At 33.0% G+C, this 23,861-nt stretch overlaps 4 protein-coding genes across 4 annotated transcripts; 2 read left to right on the top strand and 2 right to left on the bottom strand.

The window, feature by feature from the left end:
* Positions 1 to 998: 998 nt before the first annotated feature.
* Positions 999 to 3,793, top strand: LOC123691777 (polyprenol reductase). Its single transcript, XM_045636332.1, has 4 exons — positions 999 to 1,466; positions 1,906 to 2,094; positions 2,403 to 2,707; positions 3,242 to 3,793. The coding sequence occupies exons 1-4, from the start codon at positions 1,139 to 1,141 to the stop codon at positions 3,332 to 3,334; spliced, it is 915 nt and encodes a 304-aa protein (XP_045492288.1). The 5' UTR covers positions 999 to 1,138; the 3' UTR covers positions 3,335 to 3,793.
* LOC123691776 (tumor suppressor candidate 3) lies at positions 3,785 to 6,543 on the bottom strand. Its single transcript, XM_045636331.1, has 6 exons — positions 6,380 to 6,543; positions 6,031 to 6,312; positions 5,709 to 5,849; positions 4,821 to 5,109; positions 4,295 to 4,484; positions 3,785 to 3,912 (listed from the first exon to the last, which is right to left on the bottom strand). Exons 1-6 carry the CDS (start codon positions 6,452 to 6,454, stop codon positions 3,897 to 3,899), a joined length of 993 nt encoding a protein of 330 aa, XP_045492287.1. The 5' UTR covers positions 6,455 to 6,543; the 3' UTR covers positions 3,785 to 3,896.
* A 6,706-nt stretch (positions 6,544 to 13,249) lies between these two features.
* Positions 13,250 to 14,678, top strand: LOC123691936. The gene is made up of 2 exons (XM_045636530.1): positions 13,250 to 13,265; positions 13,752 to 14,678. The coding sequence occupies exons 1-2, from the start codon at positions 13,250 to 13,252 to the stop codon at positions 14,540 to 14,542; spliced, it is 807 nt and encodes a 268-aa protein (XP_045492486.1). The 3' UTR covers positions 14,543 to 14,678.
* A 3,389-nt stretch (positions 14,679 to 18,067) lies between these two features.
* LOC123691779 (V-type proton ATPase 16 kDa proteolipid subunit) lies at positions 18,068 to 23,331 on the bottom strand. The gene is made up of 3 exons (XM_045636334.1): positions 23,099 to 23,331; positions 20,705 to 20,894; positions 18,068 to 19,415 (listed from the first exon to the last, which is right to left on the bottom strand). Exons 1-3 carry the CDS (start codon positions 23,169 to 23,171, stop codon positions 19,208 to 19,210), a joined length of 471 nt encoding a protein of 156 aa, XP_045492290.1. The 5' UTR covers positions 23,172 to 23,331; the 3' UTR covers positions 18,068 to 19,207.
* Between the last annotated feature and the right edge of the window lie 530 nt (positions 23,332 to 23,861).

The following is a 23,861-nucleotide window of genomic DNA, read 5'->3' as shown; positions in this document are numbered from 1 at the left end:
AAACTTATTTAGGCGCGTTGAGAGTAAAATTTCAAGGTAGCGTCATGGCAATACCGTAACGTCATGGAGAAAGGCGACGATTTTTGTTAATCTTTGAATCTTGTCCAAGAAGTTTCACTTTTGACACGAGTGCTCGTCACACACGCTCTTTTTTTTTAATTACAGCTAAGGCCTGATTTCAGAGCTATGACATTCGGAAAGCTTTCCGATGTGCTTCTTTTCAGATAATATCCATAAACCAGAACATCAAGCATAGCTAGTAAATATACTTATATTATGTACTTGTAATATTTGAGAGCTGAAGAGTTTGTTTTTTTGAACGCGCTAATCTCAAGAACTACTGGTCCGATTTGAAAAATTATTTCGGTGTTGAATAGCTCATTATTTTATCGAGGAAGGCTTTATGCTATACATCATCACGCTAATACCAACAGCAGCTGAGCCACGCGGGTGGAACCGGCGCAGCTAGTAATAAATATGTATCTGAAAGAAAACAAGCTCATTGATAGATATTATAATTGAACTAGCTTACCGCCCGCGGCTTCGCCCCCTTTAAACGATTTGAGATTTAAACTATCCTATCTCTCAAGTTGGATCAAACTGCACATGGTGTGCGAATTTTATTATAATCGGTTAAGTGGTTTAGGAGTCCATTGAGGACAAACATTGTGACACGAGATTTATATATTATATTAAGAGAAAGATAATATCGTCAAAACCTTATACCTACAAAATGTGCTACAAAACGAATTAATTAGACTATTTTTGTGTTTCTAAACGTAACTTTTGAATGTCAAAAATTTGACATTGTCAATACCAGCAGGTTAGTGTTGTCACTAGGTTGTCACCATGTTGTCACCATGTTGTCACTTGTCAGGTGCACCGTGCAAGTCTTCGACAGTTCAACTCTAAGTTCAACTACATATTGCAAAAGATACCTTATCTGATAAATCATAGAGCATATATTTCGAAATTTGAGTCATATAATATCAATAAAATGTAAATAACATGCAACAGAAAAGAGGCCAAAAAGTTTTCTCATTTACCGTACATTCTCTCGCCGTTATGCCCCAGTTTCCAGTCAGTACCGTTTCTAATCACCAAGGATTAAGCGTAGCGGCTGTTAAAAACATCGAAAATGTTGAATATATTGGACCTAGGCTTCCTAAGCTTAGCTTTTACGGTTTCCTGTACAGGCTTCCTTATTAATCATTATGAAAAACACGTACCGGCATTTATTATTAAAGGGTTTAAGTATGGTGCTTTTGCCTATCAAGGATCTGGGGCAAATTATGTGCAATTAATAGAAATACCAAAAGCACTGTATAGACATTTCTATGCCTTTTCCTCTATATTTAGTGTTGTAACATTGTTTTACGCAGTGATAGTGTATAACTTTGAACACAGTGTTAGTAAATATGTTGTGTTTATGCTAAAATTAATATTGGAACAAGATGAACCTGCAGGTAAAAAAGTTATCTACATAACTCTATGTGAGAAATTCTCATCTTTTAATCATTTAAGTTACTTGTCTTGTTATATAATGTAAAAAGTCTTGTTAAAAAATATAAAATCTTAATATATATAAATCTCGTGTCACAATGTTTGTCCTCAATGGACTCCTAAACCACTTAACCGATTATAATAAAATTCGCACACCATGTGCAGTTTGATCCAACTTGAGAGATAGGATAGTTTAAATCTCAAATCGTTTAAATCGGGCGAAGCCGCGGGCGGTAAGCTAGTTGTGTATAAAAATATTCATAGCTTTTCACACAAAATCTACTAAAATCAATTTGAATTATTTGTATGAAGATTAAGATCTTTGGAGTTCCATAGCCTAAATTTTTATCTAAGTACATAGTTAATTTTATCTTAATCAGTAAACACAATTATTTATTCCAGTATCAGCCTCTGCAGCGATAATAGCATTGAGTTTGCTTACCATCCAGTGTTTCCGACGTTGCTATGAAACATACTGCCTGCAAGTGTTTGCTAAGAACAGCAAGATGAACCTCAGTCACTATGTTGCTGGGCTAGTTCATTATTTTGCTGTTATTGTAGCTGCTATAGGACAAGCTCCGTTGTTTTGTGGTAAGTTTAAAAAATGAGTTTAAAAGTCAAAAGTCACATATTAGTCAGTACTCAGTAATAAATAATACATATTTAATTTTAATTCCTTTTTCTACTAAGCCTTGCAATATGGGGTAGATACATTTCACTGTTCTCTATGTACACTCATTATTTCAATGAGATAGTTTCTTTTTATTGTGTGATTAGTGGTATTCTTTATTTCCATCCACCAAGCAAAATTACTTTTTTACTTATTGCATTTAGTAACTTTAAATATGTGTTAATTACAAAGTTCAACACTTTACAATCAAAACCCTTTATTTTTACAGGCAGCCAAGATAGAGACAAAATTCTCTGGAATGATACTAGAACGCAACTATTTGCCGTACCATGCATTTCTATATTTTTGTGGGCATTTTACGAACAGTACAAAACAAATATCATATTCGCTAATTTAAGAAAAGATAAATCAGGAAAAGTTGTTACGGAATCACACAAAATACCATATGGGAGATTATTTGAGATTGTATCCAGTCCACACAGATTGTGCGAGATTATTATGTATACAGTGTTGTTGTTATTAATCCCGACGAAGACCTTCTTCTGTATATACTTATGGGTGCTTTGTAATCAGGTATGTATGTTAATTTCATGTTAATGAAGATGTGTCTTGCATTGGACACATTTGATAATTTAATAATTAATGTATAGCAAGTACTGTATCGGAAAATAATTATCATACTAAATCAATGATTGATATTCCTAGTTACAATCTTAATGAAAAAATATAATTTAAAATATATGTTGTATACAATTTAATTTACTCAATATAAATTATTAACTATCTGGAGACAAATCCGTTTCAATTACCTGTTATCTAATGAGGTATTAACTCATTAAAAAAATTTATGTTGGCAAAATAGTGAATGTCATTCACTAATTCCTATAATCTAATCCTAAATCTTATAGGACGTTAAAAGTTATTAGATTACTAGTATAAATACTACGAGTATAAAATAAAAGTACCTATCTGATATTATGAATGAATAATGTTATTGTAGTTTTAAGTGTATCATTTAAAATTTATGACCTGATAATGCCTAGAAAGTACCTAAAACAGCGAAATAAAGTTATCCTTACAAGAACTAACAACTTGCTTTTTTTTCAGATTCAAACAGCAATCCAAGCACATGTTTGGTATAAAAATACTTTTAAGGAATACCCAGTGCAAAGGTATGCAGTTTTTCCTGGAGTGCTGTGAAGTACCTTTTATTTGGACGTAGATTAGAAATAATATTTTATTTCGATGTTAAGACTGCTCTCAATATTGATGTTATTTTAAAGACTGTTTTATTATGTAACAATTTGTTAACATTTAAAACAGAAAAGATTTTCAGATTAAAAAAAATTTACTTATTACACCGTAGTGTCATTAAGAAAAATTTTGTCCTAAAGTATGTAGGATGGTTTGATTTAGGTATGTAATTTAAAATTATATTAATAATTTATGATAATAATAACACTTGAATTGAGGCTATTTAACTTAGATTTTTTTTTCTATGACATGACATGTAATAATATTTATTCAGAAATTAAAGAGATTTGTTCTTACATCAGTACTTTTATATTAAAAACAAAACAAATACGGATTATTACCACAGATGTAATATGTAATCATAACAGGGTTATAAAATATTAAGAATAAATGATATTCTGTTAAAATTAGTTTTATTTTCTAAAAACAAATTTTCAACTCTTACATTGCACACAATATTACGAATAATAAATATTGGAGTGTTCAAAAATACTCCCTATAGTTCACCTTATTTGAACAGGAAGCTGAAAAGAAATTAAATTAAATTATTTTAAGGGAGAAATTTATATTCATATCATAATTAAAGTTTGATAATGCCAAATAAACACGAAAAGGTAAAAAAAAACTCAAATAATAAGTTTCTATATTATTCTGGCAACAATTTTAAAATCTAATCTATCTTATACCACAAAAAACTTAAGACAGGGTTTAACTTTAAGCGCGGTTTCTCTTGAATCTGGTTTTGTCGTATTTCACATAGACAATTACTATTGACTAGTGACAGATCCCTGGTTTAAAGTTAGACTGTTTAAATTGTTTTGTGGGAAGACCAAATATGCCTTATTTTAATTTTTTAAATTATAAAAAAAAGTAATACTAATAAGAATCATATAAGAAAAAACATACCTGTAAGGATACCCTTGCGTCTTCGATCTAAATATAGACAGAAGCAAGGAGAAGAATACACATAACAGCACAAGACCGACTACAGATTGGAATCGCCGTTTCTTTCCCTCTTGTGGACTCTTTATCTCTGTCCCTTTCACTCCTCCCGCTGCTTCAATCATTAATATCATACCGACAACTACGGCCGCATCTGGTTTTATGTTAAGGGAAAATTCAGTAAGGAATTCAAAATTCAGGAATTTGTAACTTAAATTTTATGTCTATAATTTATATATTTAAGATCAATTGAGAAGATTGCTTTAAAAACAGAGTTTATGTTTAGCTATACTTTCAATAATTTCCAAGGTAACAGAAGGTGAAAAAATCACATGCATCTATAATAATATGACTTTCACCTCATAAGGGGATGGTAACTTACTACGGCTCTATTATTTCCGAAAGTCTCCCCTTTCAGAAATAATAGAGCCTTATCTAGACAAGACACACATATCTCGTAAATAAACATATTTTTTGTTAAAAAGGATACTCAAAGCCGCAACAATATAGCTCTCCAAAACGAACTGTCCGTGCGATCCACTGTTTATATAAACCGGGCCAGTTTTGGTCTTGTGGAAGAACGGTGGACCTCTTATCTGGTTCCACATCTGTCCAGATACCATAGCAAAGCAGAAGAACAGAGCGGACACCGCCCACATTTGCTTATTGTATAGAAACTCTAGGTTGTTACGACGGAGGTATAAGAATGCAGCAACGAGCACGAAAAGTAAAGTGAATGCGACTGCACCGGAATAGTTTGGTGGACGGAAGACGCGGATCTGAAAATTTTAGTTATTAATAACATAGAGATTCCATTTAACATAAAAATATTTAATTTAAGATTTAAATGAGAATATTACAAAATTTAATAAACGATTGACAGTGATAGTAGTGCTTATTTTTTAAATTATTTGTCCAAAAATAATCTAAATTACCATAAAATAGGTACCATTCAATTTTACTAAGAATAAGATAGATTTTGCATTGTTTCATGCCATCAAATCATCAAGATAAGTAATCATTTTTTTATTTTTTAGTTAAAAATAAAAGAAACTTGATCATTATGGAAAGGCAAAAAAGTAAATCATATTTTTCAAATAGGATTTCATAAATATTCCTATTCTTAGTTGAATCACATAGCAAATATGGATTATCAAGCCACACACCATAATTCAATCATATAGATTTAGTTTATTATTTGCATAGATTTAATTGTATTAATGTTTCTTTAACAATTACAGAAACCAAACTGTAGCTTACATGTATTCCAAGCATTGAGGCTGTTATTTATTAATTGTACATTGTAATTTAATGAAAAGGCTAGTCTAATAATTAAATAGCTGTTTAAGCTAATTGGTTGTAAAAACAGTAAAAATACCTGAACATCAGTTCTATCATTGATCCATTTGGCAATAGCCTCAGCGTGAATACCAGCTCTCTCAAAGTCCATGGAGTCTGCCGGTTTTGGCTTACCCTTCGCTGGGAAATGCATTATCACAGGGGCAGTGTTTAACCTCAACTGAAAATTAAAACTTAAAATGAGTATTGGTGTATAGATAAATTTAGGTTAGCACTCATTTTGTATGCACTTCTAATTATTGCAAAACAATACAAAATTCTTCTAAATTTTCATTTTGTGTACAATCGTCAACAATCGAATTATTTAATAAAATACATGTAATAAACATATGTATACATACCATTTGGAAAATAGCAGAACCTTCATCAAAGTCTACCATACCAAAGAACAGTTTGTTGGTATAAGCTTGAGAGTATCTAAACGAGTTGGCTACCAACAAATACTCGTCATATACGTGCTGACAAATAGCGCAACGACGAGAGGGTGCCATAGCCGTGAACATGACTATAAACGAATAGTCCCTTGGTGGTGATTTCACATAGTCCTTAAACCTATTCACGTTTAAAGGTATTATTGAAGTCTTCGCCGTAAAATCTGTTAGTTGCTGGACCTTCTCTTCCAACTGAAAAGATAAATTTTAGTTAATCTTGAGCCGGCACAACAAAATCGTTTAAATGTGTAATTATGACCTTTCCACGATTCTGCGCATATGTATTTGAATAAGTAAGAATAACACAGAAGGAAAGTAAGAATTTGAACTTCATTTTATTTTACAATTTCGCCAAATTAGTATGAAAATAAATTAGAGCAGCTTCGAAATTCAACCAATAATCAAACGCCAGCCAAGTCACAATATTCAGCTGTCACGTGTCAATGTCAACTGACAGATGCAGATAAATAAAAAAATTATATCTTACCACAGTCAACATAATAATATCATAATTTAAGGCCATAAACCAAAAATAAACGCCTATTGATATTAATCACAGAACAGTAAGAACATAATAGAAGTGCTATAATGTCATAATTAGTATGAAAACCAGTGTCGCCAAACCCACACATTTAAACCGATAGTTATACAGTACACTACAAGTAAACTATGCCTTTGATTGGACAGCTTAATTTGAGTAAAAACTGACTTAGGTTATAAACATTGCCGTCTTTACCATAGGGGCACAGGGGGCCAGTGCCCAGGGCCCCCCATCGTCTGGGGGCCCCCCTGGAGGAGATTTTTGGAGACAATTTTTCTCACATATATCTCAAAATATTTTATTAAAAGCAATACACTTTTCTCGTTGCCAGAACGTCAGATCATTTTCAGATTTATTCGAATACCATTATAATTAACTTATCAGACATTTACTTGAATTATTTTCGGAATTATGAAAATTAATAACAAGTTTAAGTTTACAGAATAGCTTTTAATATGGGCGTTGTGACAAAACTTTAATCTCTGGGCCTGTAGACAAGTGGCAGAAACGCTAGAGAATAGAATCCGCTATTGATACTAATTGATATCCCACCAAAAACATAAATGTAAAAATTGGAGCCGAGTTCAGTTTTTACATTAATGTTTTTTGTGGGATATCATTACTTTTTGGACAGAAAATTACTCTGCAAAGGAGAATGGCAAACTCCCATAGGACTCTGGGCCTGATCGTTACACTGATGATTTATGGGTGATTAAATAGATAAAAATATACAGACTCTATGAATATAATAATTATAGATCTTTTCTATGGGATAGCAGAGATATTGGGATATTGAATAAGATCAATTTTGAATATAACCTTACTAAGGCCCTTCTGCCATTAGGCACGATACTTCTAGAATACGATACTCGCGTAGAATACTACTTAGATTTGATTATGCGACTGAAAAATGACTAAATTCATCATTATTGTGCCTCGTTTTTGTGGACCGACGTTATAATAATAATAATTCATTTATTTATTGCAACAACCGTTACGTCGTTATGTCGAGCAATCAGCAATTCCAGTGACGAAGAAGCTCTTGCAGTTTTTCTTTTTTATAGAAATAGAAAACGCCAACGTAAGAGTAAGAAGTACTGGATTGATCCATATATTGAAAGAAACATAAATTGTAGAGTTTTTGTAGCCGATCGAGAACTACAACATGATGATTAGATATTTTTATCTTTCTAACGAAGAGATACGCGCGAGAGTCGAGACGCGATGCAAAAGCGACCGACACGGTGAGTAGTGCTATACTAGTCGCGGACGTGTAGGATACCAGTAGCGTAGTGTGCGAGCCTACATAAAAATGTATGTGAGATACTCCGCGGCGACTAGTCGCCGAGACTTGCAGGATACTTGAATCGCCTATGCGTATCGTAATGGGAGAAGGGCCTAAAACTTCACTCAAATGTCAAACAACAAACATAAACAAATCACTCATCACTGACACAATTATGATTAATAATTTGACATTTTATTAATGGCTTTTCTCCCGGTTTCCCGGTTCTCCCGGTTCTCCCGGTTCCGACCAAAATATTAAAATATAAAGTATTATTTGTATTTTTCTGCATTATTTTAACAAATTTATTCTATCTGGCAACGTCAGACTCACGTGCATCGCGAATTTTCATGCCACGCCTCAAACGTGGCTCTGATTGGTTGTCTAACCCTAGATGCTATAAGTTTCCTACGGGTGTATTACCAAAAAAAAAAAAAAATCAGGCTTCGAAAATGACAAAAATTAGGCTACTGAAATATTTTTATTAGATTTGTCGTGAATTTGAAAAGCTGTTGATTTTACTGTTTCATATAATGATCCAGTCATTTTGTAATCTAAGCCAGTCATGTTTTTGTTTTTGGTATCAAGCTGAAATTTATATCGAATACTCAAGTCTTCGGTCTCTTGATGCTGTGAAAAAGTCAAACTCACAAGCCAACGCATCAAAAGATACAGCCGTAAATATTGAAAATTTTCGCAAATTTGGACATTCGCATGGGATATTTGTGGGATACTCAGAGCAATAAACCTATAGAGTACTTGTATCGAGCGTATACAATTTACATATATTTGTTTCTCTCTATCTAAAGAAAACGTCGTATGAAAGAATGAGACAGCTATAGACAACAAGCTACGTTTCAACATAGTCATGGCACCATTTTTACTATAGGTACGTATTTAGATAGATAGAAGGTGATAGTGATGGGATGTGCTTCAATCGATAAAATCGTGAATGTATTTTACATTTACGGATTCGTGAAATAATAAATAAAAAAAACAAAACTTATAATTAATTTCAGTTGAATACATTACTTGTATATAATAAATGCGAAATTATGCGAGAATGGATGTTATTCTTTCACTGCGGAACCGATTGCAATGAAATTTTGTACATACATACATAGGTTAGGTTTTATCCCGGAAATCCCATGTGAACGGGAACTGTGCAGGATTTTCTTTAAAAACGCGGGCGGAAAGCTAGTATATTATAAAAGAAATTTTAAAACTTGAAATGTAATTTAAAATAAAGAAGGAAATGATGATAAAGTTAAAGGAGTGAGGAGAAAGGCACAGTCAGCATGAAGGAATCATGCAGCATTTTTACAAGTTAATAAAAGGACAGTCTTAATGAAAACATTTTCCTAACATCCTACTAATAAAGCGAAAGTTTGTGAGGATGAATGTTTGTTACTCTTTCACGCGAATACTACTAAACCGATTACAATGAAATTTGGAAAAATTACTTTTGATCCCGTAAATCCAACAGGAATGGGAACTATGCGGGTTTTTCTTTGAAAACGCATGTATATTAAGTATGTATTTCAATAGTAGTTTCTCATCTATGAGAACTGTCATTTAATCAACCGTTTAATTTTCACATAGTTACACATTTAAAGTAACTTATGTGTAAAAAATTTCAAAATAAAAATTCACTCTCTTTAATCAAATGTATTTATTATCTAACTACAGGAACAAAAAAAACGTAAGCGTAAGATTGCACAATTCTTCTAGAGTATCCATCTTGATAACACGCAGGCTCGAAATGCAGTGAACACAATATAGCAAATTGTGGCGGCGTCCAATCAACTCATGTCTCATGTTTTATACCCATTTTTTATTTAGCTCTGGAAATCTAAAACAAAATGAATTTATTAATAATCTGAAAGAGAAATTAATAAACAACAAACGAAAACTAAAACACATAAGGCAAATAAAACAACCACGTGGTATGTTTTATTTTCCTGCGGTAAAAAATTTACATCTATTATTTGCAACAACAACTACATAATATAAATCTGATCTATGAAACAAAATAAATAAATCAACGTTAATATGAAATAGATTTTTTGTCATAAATCGATAATATACGCTAGATGTGTTACAACACTACGGTGGTAAACAAAATGCCAAACGTGATATTATTGTGACATTTTTTAAAAATTATTTCATTATTCTATATTCCACAACCCCATAAAGTGGGTAAATGTTACAGTTACAACATAAAATTACAAAAAAGCGCTTGATAAAAACTTCAAATAGGTTTAAAACATAAATATTTATCAATTTGCTGAAAGTCACTTACCGATGGAAAGATATTTGCACATTGTTTTTATCCAAAACTCCCATTCGACTAGTGATAGCGGGTTGATAAACATACAATAGTTATTTTAGCACACTGACAAATAAAAAGAAACACTGTACACTTTATATTTTCTAAATATTTCGTTAAAAACACTTGACGCACTGAGCCCACCAGCTGGTTGAAAAACAAACTGACTGCCGGCGCGCTACGTTTGAAGACAGTGCAGATACTCTATCGCTATCTCAATCTGGCTTATGCTGTTATTGACTAAGAGTAAGTAGATTAGAAAATATGTATTTTGTTCTGTCTCAATATAAGAACTCTATAGGTTTATTGCTCTTAGGTGGGATACTTCTCATGAACACAGAGCCTTTAAATTTGGTAAAAGTAACGTCTTATAACACAGATAAAGGAAAAATTGCTAGAAACATAAATTTTAAAGTTAAACAATATAAAAAATAGGTTTGTTCGGAGCCTTCGCAGCGCGAGTCCGACTCGCACTTGGCCGGTTTTTTGCTTTACAGTTTGCAGTTAATGAATAAGGTTTAAGTTTATATGTGATATTATTATAACAAGGTACTTTTATAAGACTGATAAAGAAAGAGAAGTATTGAAATTTTGTTTTTTATTAATTTAATAAAATAAGACACAAGCCGCGTAAAATAAATGGCCCATCAGGTACTTTTACAGTTACTTTTGTTTAATTTCGTGTTTTTTTCCGAGGTATTATAAAAGAACCGGGTAACCCGGTTCTACCCGGTTCTGAGCTCGATTTGGAACCGGGTTTCAGAAACTTGGAACCGGACTCGGTTCTGCATGCCCTAGCGCGAACGCGAACTCAAACTCCAACACCAATTCGAATTCGAACGCGAACGCGAACGCGAACTAGTACTTGTAGATCATAAAATCATCTATACAAAAGACTCAATACATTATTTTCCTAAGATGTAGGTTCCTACCATTTTAATAAGAAAGAATAATGTGTGCGTGTACTTGTGTACACACGTAAGAAGTGAAACTTCTTTATAATCTTATTTTTCCAAAAATTATATACCTATATGCAACTTTACAGAAACGTCGTTTCGACGACGTTTCTGTAAACATCGAATCACGCGTGGTAGGGATAAGAAAAAAAGGGCGCGTAACGAAAAAATGTTACACTAAATATTTTTCCAACCCCGATAAAGAAGTTTCACTTCAAAAAATCCAGATGCTAATATTAAAAAGATAAATTTGAAAAAGAGAAAGGTAATTTGAAAAAGTAATTCTTAAAATATTTCTTAATTAAAAATTTAAGTCAACTTTGGAGCGCCATTACAGCAGCAGCAAAAAATAAGGAAAAAAAGTTTCATCAAAAGACCATATACCTAATACAAAATTGGTCAGTAGTAACTTTTTTGTAAAATGTATAAAAAAATGGAGCAAAAATTTTACATAGAAATTTTCTCATTTCTTATTAGTTACTTCTATAAGTTTCAATTTAGGGCAAAAACACATATATTTATGGGAAAAAATTTGTATAACTAGTTTGGTTTCAAAGGGCCCCCAATTCTTGTGTGCCCAAAGGCCCCGGCATAGTCTAAGACGGCCCTGGTTATAAATTCAGCATTTCAATATGTACCCTCACGCACCAGGTTACGGTTTATTTTAGTATAACATCCCTAGGTATATTAGCTGTTTTGTTTCTCTTTGCTCAGAAATTCCAAATTCGAAAACATTCAGCTATTCGACAACAGAGGGCGTTGGTTTTAAATACATATAACTTTGAACCTCAACACATAAAGATAAGGTTGAAATTTGTGTCACTCTAAATTAATGACATTAACTTGACATTAACCTGATGCTATGCTCTAAGGGATGTCAGCCTTGTTATCGATAATTCACAAATAAATATATTTTTGTGCATTTTTTTTTTCTTTCTATTATATGAGTATAGGATAATGTGTCACATTTTGGAGTATGTTTATAGTAACTAAGTACGTCTTTTCATATTATTATATTTAAATAAAAAACGGAATAGAATAGTATAAATCTATATTTACAAAACAAACAGAAAATATGCATTATTTTAAATCTTGGAACTGCCGTAGGTTTGATGTATCGGTGGCCTTTGTTAGACTGCTTATTGCTGTTCGGCATCCAGTTAACTCGTCACGTTGCATTTATTATCCATTTCTCTTTTAAATTAGGCTCTTTCGAAAATCTATAAATAAATAGGATAAATGAAAGCTAAGGAAAAATAGAATAAAATTTAATATTTATAATGTTTGTCTTTTCGAAAGTATCGATACTGTCGATATGCGCCATATGCATCACTAATCCGACATTCGTTTGTTTATTGCAATAATATTCCAGAAAGTCTTGTTTGCTGTTCAATCTATATTAGTTCTTATTTCTTATGGATTAAGGTTCATTTTGACTTAATATTTTTATAAATTTTTGACAAATTACCACAAGCGAAGTTGTAACATAAAATATATTTAAAATAAATTAAAATAAGACTTACCGATGGTATGAAATGCCTCGATTGCTGATATTATTTCGTCTGCTATCATTTTTCCACTCTAATACCAAACAACACGCTCTAAATAATGAATAAATATGGAAATAAGGTTTGACAGTTGACAACCGACTCGAATATTTTTCTGCGCACAACTGAGAGCGAGTTAGGTGATCTTACCTTACTAGTGACACGTGGGCCACGCCCACATCGCACTTCTATTATGTTCTTACTGTTCTGTGATATTAATAATTAATATATGATATAACTAGACATCGGATTATATGCACTAACAAAATGCCAAAATATGCATGAAAATATGCACTAAAAAAAGCCGATTAATATGCACTAAAAACGACTGATATGCCTAAAATATGCACGATACAAAATCAAAAATCTTTTATTAAATAAATAAATAAATAAAAATCGTTTATTTAGTACTAAAATTTTTCTTAAAATTAAGTATTAGCACGTATATTAGGTTTTGTGGCAATATTGGCTATGTGCGAAGTGGGAGGTAGGGAACGGCAAATCGACCGTAGCGCACGACGTGGCAGAAATATGACTTAATTCTGGGCTGTCATGTGTCAAATTGCTTTATTTTCATAACTTCCTTTTTATTTTAAGTAAAAACATAAAAATTAGCAATATGGGTCATAGTACATGCTGTGTCGTAAATTGTAAAAACAATGGGAAAAACAGTTCCTGCAAGTTTAATTCGTTTCCAACATCAAAGTGGACATTACAGCAAAGACAAAAATGGATAGCTGCTGTGTAGAGAAAAAAATATTTTTCACCAGGAAGAAAATCGCTAGGTATAATATACACACTCACTTTTTACACTATTTTTTCAATTTCGTTGAAAAACTAGTCGAAAATCAATATCACAAAAATATTTAGAAATTAAAGACTTTTTAACGGATTTTAAACGCGATTTAATCATTATATTATTTTCCCGACGTTTCGAACACTTTACAGCGAGCGTGGTCACGGGGAGACTGAGATGTTGTACGTCTTGACGGTCATTCACAAATCGGTGAATCTCACCACCACCCTTGCCAACTAGCTTCTGTCGGTAAATCTTTGTTTCAGAGAGCCCGCCACCTCTGTGATGCTGCCCACCTCAGCGGGGAACTGCAGCATGTCAAGCGGGTACTACGTAACAACAAGCTGCAGGCGCCTCCACAGCATCACAGGAGTCGAACGAAGCCACACACAGTTGAAAGACAACCGGCCTACCTACCATATGTGAAGGGAGTTACTGACAGAATTGGAAGAATCCTAAGACGAGCTTCAATTAAAACTATATATAAGCCGCACAAGAAGATAAACCAATTCTTGAGACCAATTAAAAGTAATATTCCTCTACAAGAAGCAGGCGTGTACAAGTTAGACTGTGATTGTGGTCTCTCATACATCGGCCAAACAAAAAGAAGCATTGCTAACCGACTGAAGGAGCACATTGCGGATATAAAGCATCGGCGTCACAAGAAGTCTGCGGTATGTGAACACACACTGGACAACAACCACTTCATAAGATTTGACCAACCACAAATCCTTGCCAGAGAAAATAAATTTTTTCCAAGACTTGTACGCGAGGCTATTGAAATTAAAAAACATCCAAATTTCAATAGAGAAGATGGTTTGAAACTCTCTAACACCTGGGATCCTGTTATTAAGAATTTAAAATCCCATGTCAAACATACCAAAAGACTAGAAGACACGATCAGCCAATACTGCCAACATCCGGAAAAATACTCCACATACCAACTACGGAGGAATAGGTGGAGGTAGTTTACAAATAACAATTTGTGAATGACCGTCAAGACGTACAACATCTCAGTCTCCCCGTGACCACGCTCGCTGTAAAGTGTTCGAAACGTCGGGAAAATAATATAATGATTAAATCGCGTTTAAAATCCGTTAAAAAGTCTTTAATTTCTAAATGTATAATACTCGCGTAAAATCAAACCCTAGAAAATACTATCACAAAAATATCTTATCATCTAGTTGACATCAGTTGAAATTATTTTACAGATGACAAGTCCTGAATAGTTGCGGCCACTAGGGGCGCTGTCATCGCGCACACAACGAATACCTACAATTAAGCATTTTTACCAAATTTTCGAGTGCAAATTTGTGACGTTTGTCACCCGCGAGCCCAGTGTTGCCACCATTTCGGGCTAAATCTAGCCCTTTTTTGGAATTCAACCCGTGTTTTAAGTTTTTAGCCCCAAAAGGGTAATCTAGCCCTTTTTTGAATGGCTCAAAATTTACTTAAAATGGAGCCCATTTTGTAATTTTTTGCTATTTTACCATGCCAAAATAGGGTTTGTTTACTTGCTGAGCGTTCTGATTGGCTAATGAAGGTTAGTCAACCAATCAAAACTCCCGCTAGTTACTTAACGAAATATGCACGATTGGGGAAAAAGGCTTAAATATGCACTAACGCCGTAATTAGAGAGTTTTATGCATTTGCATATGCAAACATGCAAATGCATATAATCCGATGTCTAGATATAACTAAAGTTTGGTGTAAGAACTTAAGCTAATTAACAAATCCAAAAACAAAAAGACCCTCTCATCGTCGTGGGCATGTAGTTGCTGATGCTTAAATATTATATAATAATATTATTATCATTTGAAACAAAATATTCGTAGACAGAGAAACTAAAATATTGCACTAAACTTGTCTGGGAACATCTACCGCTCAAAAAAAGTAATGGACCTCTACCATTTCAGATGGTAATTACTGTGGAAATTACTGTTAATTGGCCATCGCGATCGGACTATCGGAGCCCATCGCTAGTATTTCACTGGCAATAAATAAAAATAATACATATAGGTAATACTAAATGAGTCGATACCACGTCGATACATATCAAACTCCGGTAAGTCCATTCTAACAGAAATGTGGGAATCGAGGTATTTTTAATAACTTAAAAAAACAATATGTTTGGAGCTTTATAAGTTATGACGGATATAATATAATAAATTAGAATTATTTTTACGAAGAAAAAGAAATGTATTACTTGATGATTATGCCACAAAATTAGATTTAAATCTGGACATACAGGCGTTTGATAAATACCAGCAAAACTTACCGGGTTTTGAAAAACATCGTCTTGGACTTACAGGAATTTGAAAAATCTCTAATGGACTTACAGGGATTTGATAGAACTCAGTTTTGGGACGTACTGAGGTGGTGGAAATGGGTAGATAGTTTGTCGCGTTGTAAGTATAGGACATTAAAATAAAATATGTAAATTAAAAGATACAAATTATTATTATTATTAACCTTTATCATCCCACTGCTGGGCAAAGAGAGGGGTCAATAAATCAAAACGGTTGAAAAAATCTCAGTACGGCCCTGGGCTTCATGGCTGGAAATAACTACTGTGCGTGTGCTGTGCGTCAGTTTCATTTATCTTTTAGCTGTTTTCTGAGCCTTGTCTGTTTTAGCTTTTGGTATTGTTTTTTTCCTTGCTTTGTCTAGAACCACCACCTCTATAGTAAAACTGTTTTCTTCCATCATTTATCAATTAAAACGATTTCTAAGCATTGGTCACACATGTTAGCTTCAACAAAATTGAGAGAAATGGCAGCCATTTTAGTGCCATACTACGCTGTGATTGGTCGAAATGGACTAACCTGAGTTTGATAAACCACTGTCGATGGACATACCGGAGTTTGAAAAAAAAATATTAACTTTAAACCTTATTTTAATAAAGATACGATTGACTTACCTAACTTTGAAAAGTACAGACTGGTTTAGTTTTACAATTCAAAATTGGCGCCATTGTTATCTCAATTTTGGCGGGGAGTGGACTTACCGGAGTTTGATATGTATCGACTCAAATAATCGTAGCTTGTCTCTTAGTACCTCTGTCTTCATGAATTATTATTTTTTAATGTATATAAATCTCGTGTCACAATGTTTGTCCTCAATGGACTCCTAAACCACTTAACCGATTATAATAAAATTCGCACACCATGTGCAGTTCGATCCAACTTGAGAGATAGGATAGGTTTTATCCCGGAAATCCCAGGGGAAAGGGAACTATGCGGGGTTTTCTCTGAAAACGCGGGCGAAGCCGCGGACGGAAAGCTAGTAGCATCATAATATTAAGTAGAAGCACGACAAAATCAGCAAGTTTTATCTTTACAGCAAGATCCTCTGTAATGTAATACGGGCCAAAAATCCAGAGCATTTTCAACTCTGAGCAATTAATAATTGTTCCGGGATTTTCAAGTACTGTCCATGTTAAATTATAATATAATATTTTTAATATATTAAAACTAGCTTTTCCCCTGTTTGGTAAAGGAAAACCTGAGGTTTCCGTTCCCTTGCGATTTGGGATGAAATTTATCCTTTCCCAGGTCTCTAACTATCTTTGTTCCATTACATCCAAATCGGTTCAGTGACTACAGGCGTGAAAAGAGGCAAAGTTATGGAAGTTACAATGTTGAAGAAATAATCACGTGCAACTCACGTTGCTTGCCATGCTAGATAATTAACAAAAAATCACGTGATACTTGTTTATAATATCCTTTTACAATTTGTGGTTCGCAATTATTGTTAGGTGTTTATATACCACCCACAATACCACCAAAGGCTAAAAATAATAAAACAATTAGTTGCAATTCATAAAAAAACTGTGTCATACATTTAGGTTGTTTACTACCGGTTTGCAATGTTATGCAATTGATTTCCTCAAAGAAACAAAATTATGTTCATAATCATGACCAGATAAGAGTGATTCTATTTAAGAATAGGTAGGTACCTAAAAAAATATAATAGGTAGGTACCTAAAAATTTTTAGCAAAACATAGGTATGTTTTGCTAAAAATTTTTAACAGATGGACTAATTTTGATACTACGTATGTAGGTCTTGAAGTTATAATATGCCAAGAATACAGCATTACGACGAAGTTGCCATTGAATTCGTAAATAACTAGATTTCCGACCGCGTTTTCAAAGGAGAAGAATAGTTCCCGTTTCCGTGGGATTTCCGGGATAAAACCTAGGTATCTTATGTGTTAATCCAAGTTACCCTATATAATATGTGTGCTGAATTTCTGAAAGACTTTAAGGAGAATCAAAATGTATATTGGAAGCATTTCAATTATTTATTGAGTGAACACTTCTAAGCAAATGTTTGCCCATGTTCAATTTCTTAATTTTTCAATGTAATTATTTTTATCTCCTTTATCGGCATCTAATGAGCGAACTACATAGTGTAGTGAGGTTTAATAAATTGGGGGATATTTAATGTGAAAATCATAAGGATAAAAAAATGAGCAAACTAAAACACTCGATTCATAATTTACAGTACTTTTCAAAATATTTTATTAACACAATTCATTCAATAACACCAAAGATTATAACATTCTCTAACATGAAACCTAAAATAAAATACAATTTTACCTATTTGTATTTAGTTTACTTACCAATTTATATTCATTCAAACATCATTTCGACTATGAGGTATACATAAAAATATTTTGAATATATTTCACATAGTAAGTCGTCAGAAATGTTATAATTAGATTAATATAAATATAGTTTTATATAATACGACAGTGCGCTGTCATGAAGCATCTGCATTCTTAACATTAAGTATCTTGTTCGCTCATTTTGAAGATCGTAAGAGGTAAATAAAACACACAAACAATTAAGTAGAAACAAAATAATATGGAATGTACAAATCATGTTTATTAACTGATACCTGGCAATACATTGTTTGTGACTTGCTCTCAATATATTTCGGATAAAACAGCGTTACAAGGATACGCGCATTACAAGTAGTAAGATGGGCACAGCACTATAACACTTAAAGCTGTATAGCATGTACACATAAGCCAGGTTCAACCTTAAACTCTCAAGAAGACGTCGGTACATAGTACCTTGTGGGTTCAACGGTTCATAAATTATTTTAATATAACTCGTTTGGACTTAAATTTCTACTCTAACTGTACATTAGTTTCGCCTTAACGCTAAAATAATCTAAAATTGATATCGTCTGTAACTGTTCGTTCGCGATGGGTGGTCACGCAAATCAACTGATATGTGGCGGATCAGTCGCGAAGATGTGGGAGGGTTCGCAAATAAATTAAGAATAAATAATTTAGTCGTCGCTCGGTAGCGTCATGGTTACGTTGAATCAAATTGTGGATACGAATACATTAATTAATTAAATAATTATTTATGATACAGTCGCGTCTCGGGGCGCGACGCGGCCGCAGCATCGAAGCCGCACCGTGCCGGAGATATGCGATTCGAAATATAGTAAACATTATAATCGATATAATATTGGGATGTAACATTTATACAGACGGAGTGCCTCGAGCGCTATGCGCGACGCTACCGGCGACGATGTGCGCGAGATACTGATACTGAGCATAGATCACGAGTGGGGGCATAGAGCTCGGAGGCGCGCGAGGAGTGTGCGGGCAGATTTACTGTTTCGTGTACAGGTAGATGGCGACAATGAGACCGTATAGACCCAACACTTCAGCGAAAATGAGGATAAGAATCATTCCGACGAATAGCCTGGGCTGTTGAGCCGTACCGCGCACACCGGCATCACCCACGATGCCTATGGCGAACCCGGCGGCCAGACCAGAGAAACCGACGGCCAGACCGGCTCCCAAGTGGATGAAACCTCTGAAATGGACAATTACAAATATAAATACATATGAAAAAAGGCTCTTGTTACACTGTTGTGTCATTTGTGTAGACAACCATTTTGTTTCTTAAAAACATGAACAATATACTGCAACTAAAATTGTATTATAGAAATTTAATTATTCTTATCTATCCTATCTGATGTTTAAACATTAATAAAAAGCAGATTTACTTCAGTTTTTTTGTATCTTATAATATGATATCATCAGATTATTTTTTCAAAGTAACAATAATTCTGTATTCATACTAATTTTGTTCTATATTACTTTTTGTCTACTATATTACAAATTATTCAGTTATGGTAGGTAAGTAAATCTGAAATATATATAAAGCACTATCAGAACAAACATTTCCTATCTATTGATTGATTGTGCCCAGAATCTAATCACCTTGACATATAGATAGACTAGCTTACCGCCCGCGGCTTCGCCCGCTTTCTCTAAAACGGTTTGAGATTTAAACTATCCTATCTCTCAAGTTGGATCGAACTGCACATGGTGTGCGAATTTTATTATAATCGGTTAAGTGGTTTAGGAGTCCATTGAGGACAAACATTGTGACACGAGATTTATATATATTAAGATAGGCAGAGTGGTCCTTATTTTGGTTATTTAACTTTAGGTACATATTACAAAATTTTCGTGCATAACATTGATATTGAAAGAATTTATCTACAATTTCTAGATATTCATGATCTTTGTGATTCACTTTATTATCTTGATTACTAATTAAAAACCACTGCAGATTTTGAAAATAATTTAAAATCAATGACTGAAGTGTAAAATGGCTGACTAAAAAGTATTTTTCTCATAGCATGCACTTTATAACCTTGTACAGAACAATTGTCCTATCAAGGTGAATTATTGTGCAATTTAGTCCGATAGAAGCTGTATAAATTACAATAATTATAATATGATAAATATTTTTTGAATTGGATCTTTGATAGTCAGTTATAATGAATAATACACTAACTAGAAAGTTTTAAGTATGCCCTATATCTAACTTGAGGTTATCAATTCAGCTGGTATATATACCTATATTTTTTTTAAGTAAATTTAATGTAGTGGAATAAGCAAAAAAAAAGTAAGTATTTGACCAATAATTATATTTTCTATCATACAAATCTGTAACTCTGTTATGCTTTTTTTTTTCTAATTAACGAAAGCAAACATGTTTGCATTGTGTATTATGATACAAAAACTTTCTATTTCATTTCACCATTCTCATCAAGCTATATTAATGTTTAAAACATATCGAAATCAACAAACCTGAAGAGGGTGTAAGTCGCTGGCGGTTCCAGGGAACCAGCAATGAGCACAGCCACGACCAGACCGTAGATGGCGATAATACCCGCCATGACGACGGGGATGATCGACTTCATGATCAGCTCGGGTCTCATCACCGACATGGCGGCGATACCCGTGCCAGACTTGGCCGTTCCATAGGCAGCTCCCAGCGCTGAAATGTTATGGTTGTAATAAGTATCAATGTTCTAATAACGTGACGATTTAATTGCTCTTTATAATATGTAAAGATGTTACTATTGAAAAATATTGATAAAAAATTGTGTATTTGAAATTGTCACTACACATAAGTCTGAAGTAAAGTTATCACTCGCACAACAGTTGTTATAGTTTATATTCATACACTAATATTATGATAGACAAATAATCTCTCAGTCTGATCAAATCAGGTGAAGTGTTTATATTATAAAATATAAATATTGTTCTAACAAAAAACTAATTTCCAAGTAATTTTCAATAGGTTAATTCAGACATATTAAATGTTTTAGATATGTGACCATGTTTGATTCTTTCATTTAGTAGATTAGATTTGATATTTATACTATATCATGATGTAAGAAATTGTTGACCCAATTCTTTGAATTTAGGTTAAATCTCTCCACCATTTCCTATATTATGTAAGACTAGTCTAGACCTATATTTTATAAACTTATAGATGTAAGCTTTGCCAGCAAGTATGACTGTTATTTTGCTTAGATATATTAATATTTGAGTATATTATATTATTTTTACTGTTTTTTATGTTCTTTGTGAACATACAAATAGCCCATGATTATAAGCAAACAAGTTTCTCTCAAGGCTACAGTTAATAGAATGATATGTACTAAAACCATGAAGTTAATGTGGAATGTTACAATTTCATTTGTTTGATGATTCTTTTTCATTATTAATATTGTATGAAAGATACAGATTGTATGCTTTTAACTAATGATAAGATAAATGCATATGAACAATGCAATGTAAGATAGATTGCCTAACTTTCACGTACATATTACTAATATGAATAAAGTATGTAGTTTATTACACACTCAATTTCTATTTTTCCCATTTATAATTGCATTGTTATACAGCTTATTTAAAATATTACAAGATGATCATAAAATTAAAAACAAATCTATCATGTGACTGGTGACTCATACTATGTATGGGAATTTCACTGGATTGTCATGTTATTGACCCTTAAATGACATAAGAATTAATACATTGAACTTGGTACGAACAATTAGATTCATGCAATCACATGATTGTGTTCATGTGATAAAGAGAATATTAAGGAGCATTTACATGTTTTACTATGAATTCTAAATCCTAAAGAGATATGCATTATGTAGTATTGTTATACAATATTATTAGAGGGGAAACTTTTGATTCCTATCATGTGATTCAAGTCAAGTGACATAACACCATGTCCTTAGACATAGAAGGCTGTATAATTTGTATGACCTAGAATTAGTACAAAAGTGTTGCCTTTTCAATTTCTTATTGATCAATAGTTTGGATAAGCATTCAAACATGTATAATGTACAACTTGGATGATAGAATAAGCTAGAAAATCCTGACTGAAGTGTCACAAAGGAAAAAGTAAATGTCTTGTGATATAAAATCAAAATTACTAAAATAATCATATTGTTAATGAGATTACAAAGCTTTCTGATTTGATGTACCATTGTGACACTTAAGTTAGGTTAAGTACTAAGTTAAGTACCATGACCAATCACATGATACAAGTTATCAATCATGTGATCTGAATATCCTTTTGCCGGTTGTCCTGTATATCAGTTTTTATATGGATTCCAAGTTATAATCATCAAAAGAACTCATTCAATCGTATAATGCCTATATATTATGATAATGGCAAAGTGAACCTTTTTCACTAGATACTAAAGTTCACTTTTCAAATACAATTATGTAGCTATACAGTTATTTGTTATAGATGTAGGTATATAAAAAACCTCTGAAACTCGCCACTACGGGATTTACGTTACATGCAATGCTACCAACATTAATAAAACAGAATATCAATCACATGACGATCACTTGATCGTGATTCATTTTTTCAGTTTCGTCTTACGCCCCCGATTCCCTTTCATAAGACGTTATAAAAACAGTAGAATTATTTATGTATTGAATGCGGATAGGTCAAGAAAGCGATGATCAAACATAATATGCCACAAGGCGCGGCTGTTCCTATAATTAGGACGCTTAAAATAACCATATCCGTAATTTAGCATATAGATAGATTTAGATCTTTTGATTAAACGAAGGTATGAGGAAACCTTCGATGGAACAAGGGAAAATTGGATAGATCGATAAGATTTTGTGACAGCCATTCTAAAAGACAATTCACACGATACATACCGCTAAAGATAATAGCAGACGCCGCCCCCATAACTCCAAAGAAGGGTCCATACATGGGATTTGTGTCAGTCATCTTGAATATGAAGTGTGGGAGTATTTACAGGTCCCAAAAAATGTGATGACTATCTGCACACACTCACTCCACGAAACTATTTTAGCACAGACAAATATGGCCCAAGCTTTGCCGACTCAATAGAATGGGTCATATGACGATTGATGTTCAAGGCAGAGCTCGATATGCCCTAAGTTCTGATTGGTGTTATTACGCTACTTCCGAAATGCGCAACCAATCCTGAGCTAAAGATTTCGCAGTGATATGACGTATTTCATTGATGTGGATCGCTGGCCAGCAAAATCGTTCTGCGCATGCCTGTTTTTACGTTTCAATACTACCTTTTATTCCAAAATTGGTATTTTCTTAAATTGTTTGTAAAATGACTACGATATAAAAATATATATTATTTTATAATGCTGAAATTATAAACATCGTGAAATATTTCCAGTTTATAGAGATTTAAAGTTAAATTAGTTCTTATATTGTATTTTTTAATGTTACCAGTTCAATAAGGCGCCAATTTCAAATATTTTCAATTTAAATTTCATTTTTTGTTTATTAATAATATCTTAACTACATTAATAATTATTTTTATAGTTAACTTTGGCATAATAATTAGGTATTTATATAATATCTAGCAGCTACCCATAGCGAACCATCAAAATATGGATCCTTATTCCTTCTAATAAGCCACCCACAAGCCGCCGC

This window comes from Colias croceus, chromosome 5 (assembly GCF_905220415.1).
Source record: "Colias croceus chromosome 5, ilColCroc2.1".
NCBI lineage: Eukaryota > Metazoa > Arthropoda > Insecta > Lepidoptera > Pieridae > Colias > Colias croceus.
The sequence above is the reverse complement of the archived record's forward strand: the minus strand, read 5'-3'. Positions and strand labels throughout refer to the sequence as shown.